Source organism: Bubalus kerabau, chromosome X, assembly GCF_029407905.1.
Source record: "Bubalus kerabau isolate K-KA32 ecotype Philippines breed swamp buffalo chromosome X, PCC_UOA_SB_1v2, whole genome shotgun sequence".
NCBI lineage: Eukaryota > Metazoa > Chordata > Mammalia > Artiodactyla > Bovidae > Bubalus > Bubalus kerabau.
The window spans coordinates 90,516,812-90,534,222 of NC_073647.1; the positions used below are offsets into that span (position 1 = coordinate 90,516,812).

General features: G+C 38.7%; 1 protein-coding gene across 2 annotated transcripts in view; it reads left to right on the forward strand.

The window, feature by feature from the left end:
• The first annotated feature begins 11,804 nt into the window (after positions 1-11,804).
• ABCB7 (ATP binding cassette subfamily B member 7) overlaps positions 11,805-17,411 on the forward strand; it is a 168,629-nt gene continuing 163,022 nt past the window's right edge. The window contains exon 1 of one of the 2 annotated variants that reach the window (XM_055564930.1): positions 11,805-12,839. In XM_055564930.1, coding sequence (XP_055420905.1) covers positions 12,672-12,839 — 168 coding nt within the window. In that variant the 5' untranslated portion in view covers positions 11,805-12,671. The remainder of the gene's footprint in view (positions 12,840-17,411) is intronic. The other variant, XM_055564929.1, reaches the window with a different exon arrangement.

A 17,411-nucleotide genomic window follows, 5' to 3' on the forward strand; every position in this document is an offset into this window, starting at 1 on the left:
GTGGGAAGAATTTGTGCATATGATGGGATAGCACTCTCTCAATTTGGTTATGTTATATGGCAAAGATGAAGAAGGTGTAGGTGTAGTTAAGGTCCCTAATCAGTTGACTTTAAGTTAATCAAAAGAGAGATTATTCAGACTGGGCCTCATGTAACCAGGCAAACCCTTTAAAAGGGGATTCAGGCCTTTCCTGAAAGAAAGAGTTGAAGTAAAAGGATGGTCAAACGGTACAAACTTCCAGTTGTAAGATAAATAAGTCATGAGAATATAATATACAGCGTGATGATTGTAGTTATCTATACTATGTTGAATACTTATTTGAAACTTACTGAGAAAGTAGATCTTAAAAGTTCTAATCACAAGAAAAAAATTAGTAACTATGTGGGGAGATGGATGCTAATTAAACTTATTGTGATAATCACTTTTGCAACAATTTTATACCATATCAGTTTTTTGTACACCTAAAACTAATACAATGTTACACACCAATTTAATCTCAATTAAGAAATAAGCAAAAGAGATTCTCTTGCTGGCCTTGAAAAAGCAACTAAGCTCACTGCTTATCAAGGGGGTCACCTAGAAAGAACCTGAGGATGCTTCTAGAAACTGAAAGTAGTTCCCAGCCAACATCCATCAGAAAACAATGAATTCAGTCCTACAACTGCAAGGAAGTGAGTTTTGCCAACAGTCAGGGAGCTAGGAAGAGGGAGGGATTCTACATCTCAGGTGAGATTGCAGACCTGACTGACACCTTGATTTTATCTTGGTAAGGCTCTGAGCAGAATATGCAGCTGATTTGTACTAAGATTCTTGGCCCACAGAAATTGTGAATTAGTACATGTATGTTGTTTTAAGCTGCCAAATTTGTGCTAATTTGTTATGAAGCAACAGGAAGTGAATACAATGTCATATGGACTCTTTTTTTAATCATACCATCCAGTATTGCCTCCATGTACCTGTGTTCCCTTCCTTCTCCATGATTGTGTCATAGAGACACAATTGTGACATTGTGTCATAATTATTGCAGTTGCCTGGATAATTAATAGATCTTTTTAAAAATCTGATTTTGCTGGAAAATCTCATTCAAATATAAGGAGAGCAATGATTTTCTGATTAACAAGAAGTCACATAATCATGAGTTTTAATAGCCAGAGATATTAGATTCAAGATGTTACATTAAGATCTGAAAGGAATCTTCATCAGGCTCAGCCTAAAAATTGATGTCATACTCAGGTCTACCAAACCCTTTGTAACATGCCTCATTAAAGTATTTTCCCAGATAACACTCTCTGATTTTTCAATTCTCATTTTCTCATTTCACTCTGCTGGCCTTTGGATCGGGCACTTTAAGATGGAAACTGAAATGAGTTCTGAAAGATTAAAAACATCATGCTGCATACAGCTTCATCATGGACTTACATGTCACACAGATTAAAAAAAAAGTTTTCACAGTTCACTGGCTCCTTAACACCAGAGTAAAACCATGGAGCTATGAAACTAGCAAGTTAAATAGATCTTGAAGAAACTTGAAATCGTGGTCTATCTAGCAACATTTCTAAGGAATCCATTTGATTATTCTCTGAGCAATGGTATGCATAGTTTTTTTTTTTAAAAAGATTCTTACTGTGCCATCTGCATGGAGTCCCACAGTCCCATGAAAATTTCCACAAGATCATTCTTTGCCAAGGAAAACTTGGTTGCTGCTTTACAATACATAGGATTGCCCACAATATTAGGAAGTGAATACAGCTTTGGCATGCTCCTTAAACTCTGCAGTCATGTTGACAAACATATGAGGAGACATTACAGTTTAGGTTGATAGCACAGACTTTAGGGTCAGGCTTAGGTTTGAGTTCTGGCTCTGCTTCTTATTAGGTAAGTACCTTTGGGCAAGTTCCTGAACTCTGCAAATCTCAGTTTTCCTAAGCAGAAAATAAAAGTTGATCTTAATATTACCTGCCTCATACAACACTGGGGAAGATTATATGAGATCATATATGTAAACCATATAGCAAGTCCTTATTATAGATTAAGCTCTCAATAATTAATAGCTGTTGTTATTATACATGAGAAGGATTAAGATATGATTATTTTGTATAACATGCAAATGAACCAGGTCATTTTTAAATTTGTAGAAGATTTCCCCCCTGGAAGTAAAACAGTAAAATTGAATAAAATCTCTAAACTTTTATTAGGCTAAAAAATAACTAAAATTTTGTATGCGTTTTAAATTTGGGGGGGGGTCCTCCCCAATGGCTCAGTGGTAAAGAATCTGCTTGCAGTGCAGGAGACATAGCAGATGTGGGTTCGATCCCTGGGTCAGGAAGTTTCCTCTGGAGGAGGAAATGGCAACCCACTCCAGTATTCTTGCCTGAAAAATCCCATGGATAGAGGAGTTTAAAATTTTTTTAATACAAACAACTATGATTAAAACACTCTAGTACTTCCCTGGTGGTCTAGTAGTTAAGAATCCACCTGCCAATGCAAGGAACACAGATTCAGTCCCTGGTCTGGGAAGATTCCACATGCTGTGGAGCAACTAAGTCCTTACGGCACAACTACTGAATCTGCATGCCACAAATACTGAAGCGTGCATGCCCCAAAACCTATGCTCTGCAAGAGAAGTTACTGCAATGAGAAGCCCTGGTACCACAATGAAGACTAGCTCCTGCTAGCTGCAACTAGAGAAAGCCTGCACACAGCAACAAAGACCCAGCATAGCCAAAAATAAATAAATAAATGAAAGGAAATTAAACCAAAAAACCACTCTAATGGCATAGTGGTAAGGAGCATGTGCTTTGGAATAAGACCCTCTGGGTTTAGATATCAACCACTTCCAAGCTATGTGTTCCTGGGTAACCCCTAAGCTTCCTTTCCCTCATTTGAAAAGTGGAGGTTATAATAGAACCTACTCTATATGGGCTTATGAGAGGACAAAATCAGATGATACCAGTTAAAGCAGAGTACTTAGAAGAGAATAAATGCTCAATAAATGTTCCCCTCACAAAGGGGGAAGAGACTTCCCTTGGGGTCCAGTGGTTAGGACTGCACCTTCCAATGCAGGGGGTACCAGTTTGATCTGTGGTCAGGGAGCCACAAGCCTCATGGCAAAAAAACAAAAAACAAAAATAAAAAAAAAAAAAACAGAAACAATATTGTGACAAATTTAATGAAGACTTTTGAAAAATGGTCCACATCAAACAAAATCTTAAAAAAAAAGAAGGGGAGTGATAAACATAACTTTAAAACATCAATTATTTATTTTGTACTGTGTCCTTTGAAAAATGTTATACCAATGGTCTGATATATCCTAATAATAATAAATGTGGATATGTGTACATGTATATGTACATATGGGCTTCTCAGGTGGCGCTAGGGGCAAAGAATTTGCCTACCAATGCAGGAGACATAAGAGACGCTGGCTCAATCCCTGGGTCACGAAGATCCCCTGGAGGAGGGCATGGCAGTCCACTCCAGTATTCTTGCCTAGAGAATCCCCATGGACAGAGGAATCTGGCGGGCTACAGTCCATAGGGTTGCAAAGAGTTGGACAAGACTGAAGTCATTTAGTATGCATGCACATACATATATACATACACACACACATATATATGTTTATGTGTACATATATGTATGTGTTTGTGTGTGTATATATATATATATATATATATATATATATATCTTTGTGTTCTGTCTTATTCAACATTATTTCATGTACACTTCCATATACCAACACAAGTCATATACTTTTCATAAAACTGTCATTGAGGTTTTCCATTGAACTGCTTATGTAAGAGGTGGAATTGTTTTCAAAAGTTGTCATTATGACTCACACTGATATAAGCATCTCTGTGCAGTTTCCCTTATTTTTTTTCTTTTGGAGTAATTTTTGGGCTGTATTTCCTTAAAGTATGAGTGTCAAGTGATCAAGAGGTATATAATGGAGTCAACAGGGTTAACTGACAAGGTGTGAGAAACACTTTTCTACACCCTCCAAACACATAGACAAGTTGGATAAAATAACACCCCTCCTAGTTTAAAAATGCATAATTGAGTTTGAAAACAAAGAAACTCTCTATGTATCAGAAATGAAGAGGAAATGCAGTCAGAGAGTAAACAAGAGTTGAAGCTCAATGCTCCTAAGAGGAGTCAGACAGTTGTAATACAAAGTCTGGGGTATTATTTTTCCTTTTTAAAATTTAGGTACAAAATAAAATCACCCTTTTGGTTTATAGTTCTGCAAGTTTTTAATACACACATAAAGTAGTATAACAACTACCACAGTCATGATATGAAAGTCTCACCAAATTCTTCCATGTTTCTTTGTAGTCAAACTGTTCCTCCACCCTCACGTGACTGGAGTTTTAATGCCTTGCCGAAATGCATGGTAAGCCACAGACCCAGTGCGTGGTTAGTGAGCTGGAATTGAGCTTCCTGCAATAGGAAGTACTGCTAAAACTTTGACTCTTAGCCTGTGAATGTGGATTTGTAAGCAGGAAATCCATTCTCAGCTGTAGGTCCTCCATGAAAAATCTCCACTATGCATGGGTGTGGGGTCCACATACATACTACATATATGGTATAGAAAACAAAAGCTAAAAGAATAAACTGTAAAAACTGGTCCCAAACTTTTATAGGGACACTGTGGAAACAAACACAAAACTGCTCCATAGTGACACCTCTACAACCCAGTGTATGTGCAGAACTCTTACAGGAGACAACTCTCTCTGAAAAAAGACAGCATAACTAAAAATTACAAAGACTCTTACCACCAAAAGAGAAAACCAGAGTATGTAATAATGGAAAAACATAGGCCCACGGAAATCTAATCAAGTAATCTGTTGACTTAGAACTTGTGAAATAATCAGTGAAATAAAGATATTTCAGGACTCAAGACTCAAAGTATACTACAACAGAACTTCAGTAAAATAACTGCTTAAGGATGCGTGGTGATGGCGATGGGTGATGGACAGGGAAGCCTGGCATGCTGAAGTCCATGGAGTCGCAAAGAGTCGGACATGACTGAACGACTAAACTGAACTGAAAGGATGCATTCCAGCAAGACTGAAAATGAAATCAGAAGTAAGAAGTGTGATGGAATTAGGCAATGTTGAACAAAAACATCAGTGAATCATGTTGAAATACCTAGATAAGTATTAACTATAAAAAATCATGATAATAATTAATTCAAAGAGGTAGATAGAATAAAAATCTAAACTACTGTAACTAGGAAGATAGAAGGGGAAACTAGAGAATTCCAAAATTCTTTTATTTTTTGGTAGAAGGCTAGAAATGTTACTTTTAGACTGTGTTAGAAAAATGTATAGTAACATAAGTATCTTTAAAGTTATAAGAGTAATCATTGAAAGAAATGTAAATAACATACATAACTTTCAAACCAGTAGGGGGGGAAATTTCAATAAATTCATGTGAAGGAAGAAAAGAAGGGAAAAAGAAGTAAACAAAAACTATGGCAAAAATAAAATACAAAATAATATAATAGAAATCAGCCCAAATATGTTTATAGTTAATGTATAAATGTAAATTAATCATCAGTTCAGTTCAGTTCAGTCACTCAATCGTGTCCGACTCTTTGCAACCTCATGAATCGCAGCACGCCAGGCCTCCCTGTCCATCACCAACTCCCGGAGTTCACCCAAACTCATGTTCATCGAGTCAGTGATGCCATCCAGCCATCTCATCCTCTGTTGTTCCCTTCTTCTCCTGCCCCCAATCCCTCCCAGCATCAGGGTCTTTTCCAATGAGTCAACTCTTCGCATGAGGTGGCCAAAGTACTGGAGTTTCAGCTTCAGCATCAGTCCTTCCAATGAACACCCGGGACTGATCTCCTTTAGGATGGACTGGTTGGATCTCCTTGCAGTCCAAGGGATTCTCAAGAGTCTTCTCCAGCACCACAGTTCAAAAGCATCAATTCTTCAGTGCTCAGCTTTCTTTATAGTCCAATTCTCACACCCATACATGACCACTGGAAAAACCATATCCTTGACTAGATGGAACTTTGTTGGCAAAGTAATGTTTCTCCTTTTGAATATGCTATCTAGGTTGGTCATAACTTTCCTTCCAAGGAGTAAACGTCTTTTAATTTCATGGCTGCAGTCACCATCTGCAGTGATTTTGGAGCCCAAAAAAATAAAGTCTGACACTGTTTCCACTGTTTCCCCATCTATTTGCCATGAAGTGATGGGACCAGATGCCATGATCTTAGTTTTCTGAATGTTGAGCTTTAAGCCAACTTTTTCACTCTCCTCTTTAACTTTCATCAAGAGGCTTTTTAATTCTTCTTCACTTTCTGCCATAAGGGTGGTGTCATCTGCATATCTGAGGTTATTGATATTTCTCCCAGCAATCTTGATTCCAGTCTGTGCTTTTTCCAGCCCAGCATTTCTCATGATGTATTCTGCATATAAGTTAAATAAGCAGGGTGACAATATACAGCCTTGATGTACTCCTTTTCCTATTTGGAACCAGTCTGTTGTTCCATGTCCAGTTCTAACTGTTGCTTCCTGACCTGCATATAGGTTTCTCAAGAGGCAGGTCAGGTGGTCTGGTATTCCCATCTCTTTCAGAATTTTCCACTAATCATAGGTATCTATTAAAAGAGACTCTCAGAATGGTTATAAAAACACATTCATGTGTGTGTTGCTACAAAGGCAAACCTAAAACCATCAAACAAGAGGGGCTAACAATAAAGGGGTAGAAAAAATACAGTAGGCAATGATATGGTGATGTTAGTATCAGACAAAAGAGAACTCATGGTGAAAATTATTAATATTAATAAAAAGGAAATGACTTAATGAATTTTTCAGCCACCATGAAGATAAAACAATCATTAACCTGTATGCACCTTATATTAAAAATATCAACTTAACGTATACAATAGGTGACCAAATTACAAGAAGAAATTAACAAATCTACATCCATGGTGCTACATTTTACTACTGATATTAGTAGAACAAAGCACACAAATAAGTAGCGAAGCTGTAGAAAATTTGGACAAGTTAAAGAATTGTTATTTCCCCTACAGGAAATACTGATTATTTTTTAACCTTCTACTTAGCAACCTTGTATAACTACATTGTTTTTTATTAGTTTATCAATAGATTATTTTTTTAAACTGGAAAAATAATCTATAATTTACTGCTATTTTCTCTCTTTCAATCCTTATACCTTTTGTTTCTATTTCTCATTTATTGCATTGACCATTACTTCCATCCAATACAATGTCAAATAGTAGTGGGTAAGTGAGCACCTTTGGCATAGTCCCATCTTTAAGGAAAACACTACTAAATTGTCATCATTAAGTTAAATACTTGAAATATATTTTCATTTATGGTGGGAGAGATACCCTTTACCAATTTAGAGAAGACCAGAGAGTTTTAAAATCTTGGATGAGTGTTGAATTTTATTAAATATATTTTCTGATGTTTTCATATATCTTGTTTCTATATAATATCTATCTTTTAAAATTTGTCTATCAAGGAATTCCCTGATGGTCCAGTGGTCAGGACTCTGCACTCCATTGCAGGGATGTGTGTGCTTAGTTACTCAGTCATTTCTGACTCTGTGTGACCCTACACACTGCAGACCGCCAGGTTCCTCTGTCCATGGGATTCTCCAGGCAAGAATACTGGAGGGGTTGCCATTTCTTCCTCCAGGGGATATTCTGGACCCAGGGATCGAACCTGCATCTGCTGTGTCTCCTGCATTGCAGGCGATTCTTTATGCACTGAGCCATCAGGGAAGCCACTGCAGAGGGCTCCCGTTCAATCTCTGGTGGGGGAACTAAGATCTAGTCTTAAAACTGACATATAATTTTCTTGTACAATCCTTGTCCATGGTAAAGGGGCTTGTATTTCATTCTAAGAAGTTAATGCTTGATCCTATAGCAAGTGAATGGTTTTAATCAGGAAAGAAACATGATTAGATTTGTATGTTCATTAAACCACTGTATTAAGTATATACACACTTCATAAAAAATGTAAGACATCATGATAATCATGGTGAATTATTCAAATCTATTTGTCTCCTTCTTTCCAAACTCCACCAAAGTAACATAAAGGAATAAAACAGGAATAAATCTACATGGACAAAGAGACTAGGGCTAGAGAGGGCTAACACAGGCGTCTTCACTAAACTATTCTTTTCAAAATATAAAGCAAATATAGTAAAATGTTAGTATATGACTAAGCCAGGTTACAGGTATGTGGGTGTCCATTATCTTTTCCTTCACAATCTTCAGTTATGATGAAATATTTCTTAACATTAAAAATTCACAAAATCAAGTTAGTTTCAGAAAGTGATATGTGCTTCTCAAATTTTAATGTGCATATGAATAAACTGGGGAATTCTTATTAAAATGCAGATTCTGAATCATTAGTCTGGGGGGGGGACGGCTGAGATTCGGCATTTCTTACTGACATCCTGGATGATGCCAATGCTAGTGGTCTGTGGAACACTCTTAGAATAGCAAGATTTTAGAGCAAAAAAAACCCAAAAAACCACAAAACCAAAGCAATGATAGAGAGTGGTAGGATCAGGGGGTGACTTCTTTAGATAAGATGCTTTTGAAAAGCTTCTCTAAACAGGTGATATTTGAGACATTAAAAAGCCTCCAGGAAGGAAAGAGTTCCAGGTAGAGGGGAAAGTTCCAGGTAGATCAGATCAGATCAGATCAGTCGCTCAGTCGTGTCCGACTCTTTGCGACCCCATGACAGCACGCCAGGCCTCCCTGTCCATCACCAACTCCCGGAGTTCACTGAGACTCACGTCCATCGAGTCAGCGATGCCATCCAGCCATTTCATCCTCTGTCGTCCCCTTCTCCTCCTGCCCCCAATCCCTCCCAGCACCAGAGTCTTTTCCATGAGTCAACTCTTCACATGAGGTGGCCAAAGTACTGGAGCTTCAGCTTTAGCATCATTCCTTCCAAAGAAATCCCAGGGCTGATCTCCTTCAGAATGGACTGGTTGGATCTCCTTGCAGTCCAAGGGACTCTCAAGAGTCTTCTCCAACACCACAGTTCAAAACCATCAATTCTTCGGCACTCAGCCTTCTTCACAGTCCAACTCTCACATCTATACATAACCACAGTGGGAAAGCAAATGCAAAGGCACTGAGGTAGGAATAAGTTTTGGCATTTTCTAGAACTAGAAAAGACTACTGTGGCGTTCTTGAAGTACTCAAGTGTTTCTTCCACATTTCAGGTGTAATTAAGTGAAAAGAGCACCGTATTCAGAGTCATGAAACCTAGGTTTGGTCTTTGTCCCATTAACTCTGTGACCTCTATCAAATTACAACCTGACCCAGCCTGTTTCCTCATAAATATGGGAATATGAATAACTAATACATATTCTGCAGGCTTGATGTGAGAATTAATAAGGTATGAATTTCAACAGCTATTTATAGTGACTTTTATTGTGTATTCCTCTCTCTAGTTTATTTCCAACACATATGTGTCAAGTTGCTGCAGGCCAAGTTGGCCTATTGCTGCAGTTCTCCCCAGTGCACAACTCTTGTTATGCTTCATGTTCTATTTCTGGGTGCACTGGAAATTTTCTTTGGTTTATTTGGCTCATATTTGATTCACTTTAGCTCATCAGAGAGTAACTACTTTCTTATTTCAATGTTATTTACATTTCTTAATCAGAGGAGTTGACTTACAATAAAACTACTTTGATAAAAATGTTGTGACTCCAGTCAAAAACCTTACAACTGTTGCTCCATGACAATAATGCCTTAGGTGATTGTAATGAAACATCTCAACACTCCTGAGAAATCATCTGTAGGATCAGATGTTTCAGACTTCTGAGATTATGCCTTATTTAAAATCTGAGAATTCTATATGGCCCATAGAGACTTTCAATTAAATCTTGCATTTGAGTGTGGGTAACATCTTTAGTGTAAAAAACAGTGGAATAGTAGTTTGAATACCACGGTTCTAGTTCTGACTCTAACACAACATGGCCCTGGTCTTCTTTATCTACTAGCAACAAGAAATACCCACAAAAATGTTACTAAGATCCAGAAAGATAATGTGTGTGAGTGTTTCCAAAAGTACATAAATTTAAGATATTATCTTGTCACATTATATCTGACAGACTATCACAAAATATATATTGTATAGGTTCCCACAGTTTTAATTTTTTTTTGCCTCCACCCTGAAGCATGCCTGATCTTAATTCCCTGACCAGAGATCAAACCCATGCCCCTTGAAGTAGAAGCACAGAGCCCTAACAACTGGACCACCAGGGAATCTCTAGGTTCCTGAATTTTTTTTTTTTTTAAATTAGAGCATTATTGGACAATACTTTACTTGGGTAGAAATATTCAGTAACAATACTCAGCTATTATAGAAATCATTGGTAGAATCTAGGGCTTCTCTAGTGTACAGTGTTGTTAACACAGAATGCTGCTGCTAAGTCGCTTCAGTCGTGTCCGACTCTGCGTGACCCCATAGACGGCCTCCTACCAGGCTCCTCTGTCCCTGGGATTCTCCAGGCAAGAACACTGGAGTGGGTTGCCATTTCCTTCTCCAATGCAGGAAAGTGAAAAGTGAAAGTGAAGTCACTCAGTCGTGCCCAACTCTTCACGACCCCATGGACTGCAGCCCACCAGGCTCCTCCGTCCATGGGATTTTCCAGGCAAGAGTACTGGAGTGGGTTGCCATTGCCTTCTCCGGTTAACCCAGAATAGATGCTGAATAAATGTTTATTAATGATGATTTAGGTAGACATTAATGAAAGAAGCCACTGTTGATTTGTCAACTAGACAATGAGCAGCCAGAAATATCAAATTAGTCACTAAGTTCTGTCAATTCTATCTCCATAATATCTCTGGAATTGACCTACTGCCCTTGCTACTGCCAGGTTCAGGCCTTTATTTTATGACAATTGCCTTAAATTCATGACTCCAGTTTGAACTCCCTCCTGTACAACCTTACTAAGCCAGAGTGGTTTAATGAACATATAAATCTAATCATGTTACATTCCCAATTAAGGGCTTCCCTTGTGGCTCAGCTGGTAAAGAATATGCCTGCAATGTTGGAAACCTGGGTTCAATCCCTGGGTTGGGAAGATCCCCTGGAGAAGGGAAAGGCTACCCACTCCAGTATTCTGGGCCGGAGAATTCCATGGGCTATATAGTCCATGGAGTCGGAAAGAGTCAGACAGGACTGAGCACCTTTCACTTTCTTACTGATTAAAACCATTCACTCATATAGAATCAAGCATCAACTTCTTAGAATGAAATACAAGCCCCTTTACCATCTCTGCTCACCCAGGCCCATCTCTTACAACTCTGCCACACACTCCCTAGACTCCCAAACCTGGAGATGTTTTCTCATGCCTTCTTGCTGTTAAACATGCTATTTCCTTCACATGGAATTCCTTTCAACTGGAAACTTCAGTCTTAAACAATTCCTTTAGTCTGTAAATAATTCCTTTCAAGCATCTTCTTCTCTGGAAATCTGGAGTGTAATATGAATCCTGAAACAAAGTAAAGCTAACTGCACGGGTCATGCATATTTTTTGTCTTTATCAGACTTATCATTAGTCCACGGTGCCTCTTCATAGCTAGTTCATAATTATTTGCCTGTCTTGTGCGAAAGTTTGAGAATGCAGCAGTGAATAGAATATTGCAAACCACACTACCGTCTCCAGGGTTTCAGGTAGCATTTATGCTTAGAAATATAGTTTCCTAGATAACCATAAACATATTTCAACATCATTTTGTGGATGATAGTGGTGACAAAAGAATATAAATGCGTCTTTAAACATGAACTTCTCTGCATACATTTTCATTTTACCATCCTTCAGCAAATCTAGCTGCTTCACAATAATTAGATACTGCAGAAACCAAAAGGAAGAGGTACAGAGGCAAATTAGCAGAGTAAAGGGGTGTGTGTGTTCGTGCGTATAAAACCCTCCCAAGAGCAACAGAAAACCAACGGAAAACTGCTCCAAAGTTTGTGCGAACAACGATCAGCCAAATGAAAGCGCTTACAACACCGCAGGGAGAAGGAAACGGCAACCCACTCCAGTATTATTGCTTGGAAAATCCCATGGACAGAGGAGCCTGGCGAACTACAGTCCATGGGGTCACAAAAGAGTCGGACACGACTTAGCGACTAAACAACAACAACACAGCAAGTGAATCTCACAGTGTATCTCACAGATGAAGCTTCTCCCTGGGGACATCAATATCTGTAGTTTAATCTGCCCTAAGCAGTAGTACACAGGAGAGTGATGAGACTATTTAGAGGGAAAATGGAGAGAGGGGATCTCGGCACCGAGTTGGAGTCGGCAGAAGAGTGAGATGACTGACAAGATATGGTTGCTGGATTTAGCAAATACGGTTTTGGGACCTAACTATACTAAGAAATGATCCACTGTTTATCTGAAACTCAAATTTAACTGCGCATCCTGTGTTTTATCTGACAAATCGAAGCTAAGAAAAGCAATGTTATTCCGATATTCCCGGCTGCGTAAGAAAAACACTCGAAAACCTTACGCTAAAGTGGCTGAATCTTCACAGAGAAGCTATTTCCTGTCTCCGCCTGGGAGGGAGAGAGGGAGGGGGAGAAGGATGAAGGTAGCGAGTTCCGACCGCCAGAGTCCCACAATCCTCTACTTCGGTTCCTCTTTCCTCGCTCAAGATGGCGCTGCTCGCGATACATTCCTGGCGCTGGGCAGCTGCGGCGGTTGCTTTCGAAAAGCGCCGACACGCCGTCAATCGGATTCGGCCTCTAGTCTCTTTCCGGAGCCCAGGTCCGCAGTGGGGGTCACATCAGCTCCACGGCTCGGGAACTGCTGGAATCTCTCAGGTGAGATGCCCTTCACTTGGAATGTGTAGGGTGAAGGACAAGGGGACCTATAGGGAAAAGATTGCTCTTGTATCTTTGAGTCAGAGACAGTACAAAGAAGAAAGGTCAGGGCTGACTTGGAGCAGCATTAGTGAAGGAAATTAGGGTTAGAAATGTGAGGAGAGGGTGAAGAAAATCTTTAGGGTACAGTAAGTGGGAACGGGACATAAGGTTTCGGGCAGAGGGCACCTGGAGCACTAGTGACGCTCATAATTTCCAGTTTTTCCTCTGAATTTAAGAGGCAGGGTAAACACCATCATAGTCTTCCCTAGTGCCTCAGACGGTAAAGAGTCTGCCTGCAATGCGGGAGACCAGGGTTTAATTCCTGGGTGGGGAAGATACCCAGGAGAAGCGAAATGGCTACCCACTCCAGTATTCTGGCCTGGACAGTCCCACGGACGGAGGAGCCTGGCTGGCCCCAATCCATGGGGTCGCAAAGAGTCGGACATGGTTGAGCGACTACCACACACACACTGAGACACCATTCCCAGGCAGCTTACTTTTCTAAATGCAGGGAAAACTGGGCTACTTTCCAAAGTTTGTAATAGAGTTTGGGACCAATTTGCCAATGGTTGAGATTTTACTCAGCGGGAAGTAGTAATTTGGAAGGCGCTGGAAGATTACAAGCTACCTATAAACAAGCGGCAAATTGAATTAGCTCCAGTTAGCTCCCTTGCTGACAGTGCTCCTTGATAGGCTCAAACCGTAATTATCTCTGTCTCCAAAACATAGACCGCCCTAAATTTATATGTAAACACCTTTATCCTTTGATCTGAAAATGGTGTTCCTATGTGTACACAGGTCATTTTGGAAGCCATAATCTTATCTTTAGCTAATGAATGTAGCTGTGGCTACAGTGCTTCTTAATATTTGTATTCATTATTATCTCTCATTTTAGAATAGTTTTTTAAATTGTTATTTTTATAAGCTTGTACTTCAGTATATCTTTTTATTGCCTATAATTGACAAAAGCTTAATTGGCACCCCTTGTTCATCTGGATCATGAACAGTCTTATGGACTCTGTGGGAGAGGGAGAGGGTGAGAAGATTTGGGAGAATGGCATTGAAACATGTAAAATATCATGTATGAAACGAGGTGCCAGTCCAGGTTCGATGCACGATACTGGATGCTTGGGGCTGGTGCACTGGGACGACCCAGAGGGATGGTATGGGGAGGGAGGAGGGAGGAGGGTTCAGGATGGGGAACACATGTATACCTGTGGCAGATTCATTTTGATGTTTGGCAAAACTAATACAATTATGTAAAGTTTAAAAATAAAATAAAATTTAAAAAAATGTTGTCAGCTTTATATGATAAGCAACCTCTTAAGTTTTTATTCTTTGTCAATAAATATTTAAAACAGTTATAATACAGTAGTGCAATGATGGGGAAGGTACAAAGTACTGGAAGAATATACATGAGAGGCATCAAAACTAATCTTGAGGTGGAGAAAATTGCCTTGAGTAACTGATATCTAAGCCAAGATCTGAAAAATTAGAAGTTAGTTAAAGAGGGAATAGCATGTGCAAAGGCCCACAGGTGAGAGAGCATGAACCGGAGTTCATGATAGGAGATGGCAGATTGGGCTAGAGAAGCAAATCACATCCTTTTAGTAAAGTTTTTTTAAAAGCATTTTGTAGTTGAAATGTGTAACATGTGATCTCTTGGGAACCAGTCTTGTTCTCTAGTCCTCTAATAAGCCAGATGAAGTTAAGATTAAATTTGTAGGACTTTCAGGCTCCCAGAATGAGGGGGAAGGAGAAGTCATTAAGAATTTCAGAGGAAGTAATGGCAATAAAAAAGTTAGCTTTCTCTTTACGTGAACACTATCCCCACAGTTTCCTCCACTCTCTCCTCTATATCCTGCCATTTCCTTTGGTTACCATTTCTGAAGTGTAAAAAGCAAGGAAAAGATGTTATCATTGTTTTCTACTTAAAGGCATGCAACTCTTGCCTCTTGTTTGAAAATGTGGGTTTAACAGGGAAATGAATGATAATAAGGCTTTTAAAGTGGACCCTGATAGAACCTGAGGCAAATTTTCAGATTAATTAGTTACTTGTGGTTAAGATTACAAAATAAACACTGAGTGCATAATTTTAGAACAAATCATTAGTATGTATAGTGTATTTTAGAGCTGAAAGGAACCTTAGTGCTGTGTTATGAAGTCATATTAGTGGTTGGATCAGCACTGTTTTTAAATGAAATTTAGTAGAATAGGAAAGAAAATATCAATGCTTTATATGTATTTAGGAAAGTATTGTTTTATGAGTGTATGTGTGTCATTCCTGGGGCTTAGTAGGTGGTGCTAGTGGTAAAGAACCCACCTGCCAGTGCAGAAGACTTAAGAGATGCGGGTTTGATCCTTGGGTGGGGAAGATCCCTTGGAGGAGTGCATGGCTACCCACTTCAGTGTTCTTGCCTGGAGAATCCCATGGACAGAGGAACCTGGCAGGCTACAGTCGATAGGGTTACAAAGCTTCAGACACGACTGAAGTAACTTAGCACACATGCATGCATGATCTCATAGCTTTGTCCATTCATCCATTGATGGACACTTAGGTTGTTTCCATGTCTTGGCTATTGTAAGTGATGCTACTGTGAACATGGGGGTGCAGATATTTTTGGAGTTAGTATTTACATTTCCTTTGTATATATTCCCAGAAATGGAATTGCTAGATCATATGGGAGTTCTTTTTTTTTTTTTTTAAGCCGAGCCATGCACACTCATGCATATTCCCACCTGTATGTGGTTACAGTGATGTATTGGGAAACATATTTTTCACACAGGATTATGCCCTAGAGCTGTGCTGTATAGTGTGGTAGTTGCTAGCTTCATGTGACTGTTTAAATTAAAAATCTAATTCCTCAGTTGCATTAGTTACATTTTAAAGACTGAGTAGCCATATAGATATGGAATGTTTCCATTATTGTAGAAATTTCTATTGAATGGTACTACTATAGAAAAGATCATATCCAGGCCTTCTAATTTTGCAGATGAGGAGACTAAGTTCTAGTATAGATAAATGACAGCCATTAAGGCCATTCATTTGTTTATTGCCTTTTGTGTGTTAGATATTTATATAAGGGTAATTAAGACTGTGACAGACACTACTCACACAGTGAATGTGTGTTGAGTCATAAAGATACTTATCTAATAATTGTTTAGTCACTGAGTTGTTTCCAACTCTTTCAGTCCCATGGACTGTAGCCCACGAAGCTCCTCTGTCCATGGAATTCTCCAGGCAAGAATACTGGAGTGGGTTGCCATTTCCTTTACCAGGGGATCTTTCTGACCCAGGGATTGAACCTGCATCTCCTGCTTGGCAGGCAGATTCTTTACCACCAAGCCACCTGGGAAACCCATTATCTAATTATTATACTAGACCACTATTCATAGAGGGAAATGCTTAAAAGTTTTTTCTTAAAATGGGAACATTTCATATGATAAGACCTAAATTATAATGATTATTATACACTTGCCTCTCTACTATACTAATTAATATTAAAGAACTTAAGAATTTTGAATGATAGAATTTTATATTTATTTCATTAATATTGATATGTTAGAAATTGCATCATATACTTAATTTATAGTGCCTTTTTTCTGTTTAATGAGTCCTTGACTCTCGGTCCTGACACTGATACTTTCTTCATTTTTAAAAAATAGTTTTTTATTGAAGTATAGTTGATTTACAATGTTGTGTTAGTTTCTGCTGTACAACAAAGTGAATCAGTTATACATATACATATATCTATTATTTTTAGATTCTATTCCCATATAGGTCATTACAATATTGAGTAGAGTTCCCTGTACTATATAATAGGTTATTAGTTGTCTATTTTATTTTTTTAAGCTTTTTATTTTATATTGGAGTATAGCTGATTAACAGTGTTGTGATAGTTTCAAGTGGACTGCAAAGGGATTCAGCCATGCATATATGTATCCATTCTTCCCCAAATTCCCTTCCTATCCAGGATGCCATATAACATTGAGCAGAGTTCCCTGTGCTATACAGTAGGTCCTTGTTGGTTATCCATTTTAAATATAGCAGTTTGTACATGTCAGTCCCAATCTCCCAGTTTATGCCTACCTTCTTCTCCCCTAGTAACCATAAGTTTGCTTTCTACATCTGTGACTCTATTTCCTTTTCGTAAATAGGTTCATTTGTATCATTTTTTTAGATTCCACATATAAGCAGTATCACATGGTATTTGTCTTTCTCTGACTTCCTTCACTCAGTATGACAGTGTCTAGGTCTATCCATGTTGCTGCAAATGGCATTATTTTGTTCTTTTTTATGGATGAGTAATAGTCCCTTGTATATATGTACCACATCTTCTTTATTCATTCCTTTGTTGATGGACCTTTAGGTTGCTTCCATGTCCTGGCTATTGTAAATAGTGCTGCAATGAATATTGGGGTACATGTATCTTTTTGAATTATGTTTTTTCCTGAATATTTGCCCAGGAGCAGGACTGAAGGGTCATATAGTAGCTCTTTTTTAAGTTAAGGAACCTCCATACTGTTCTC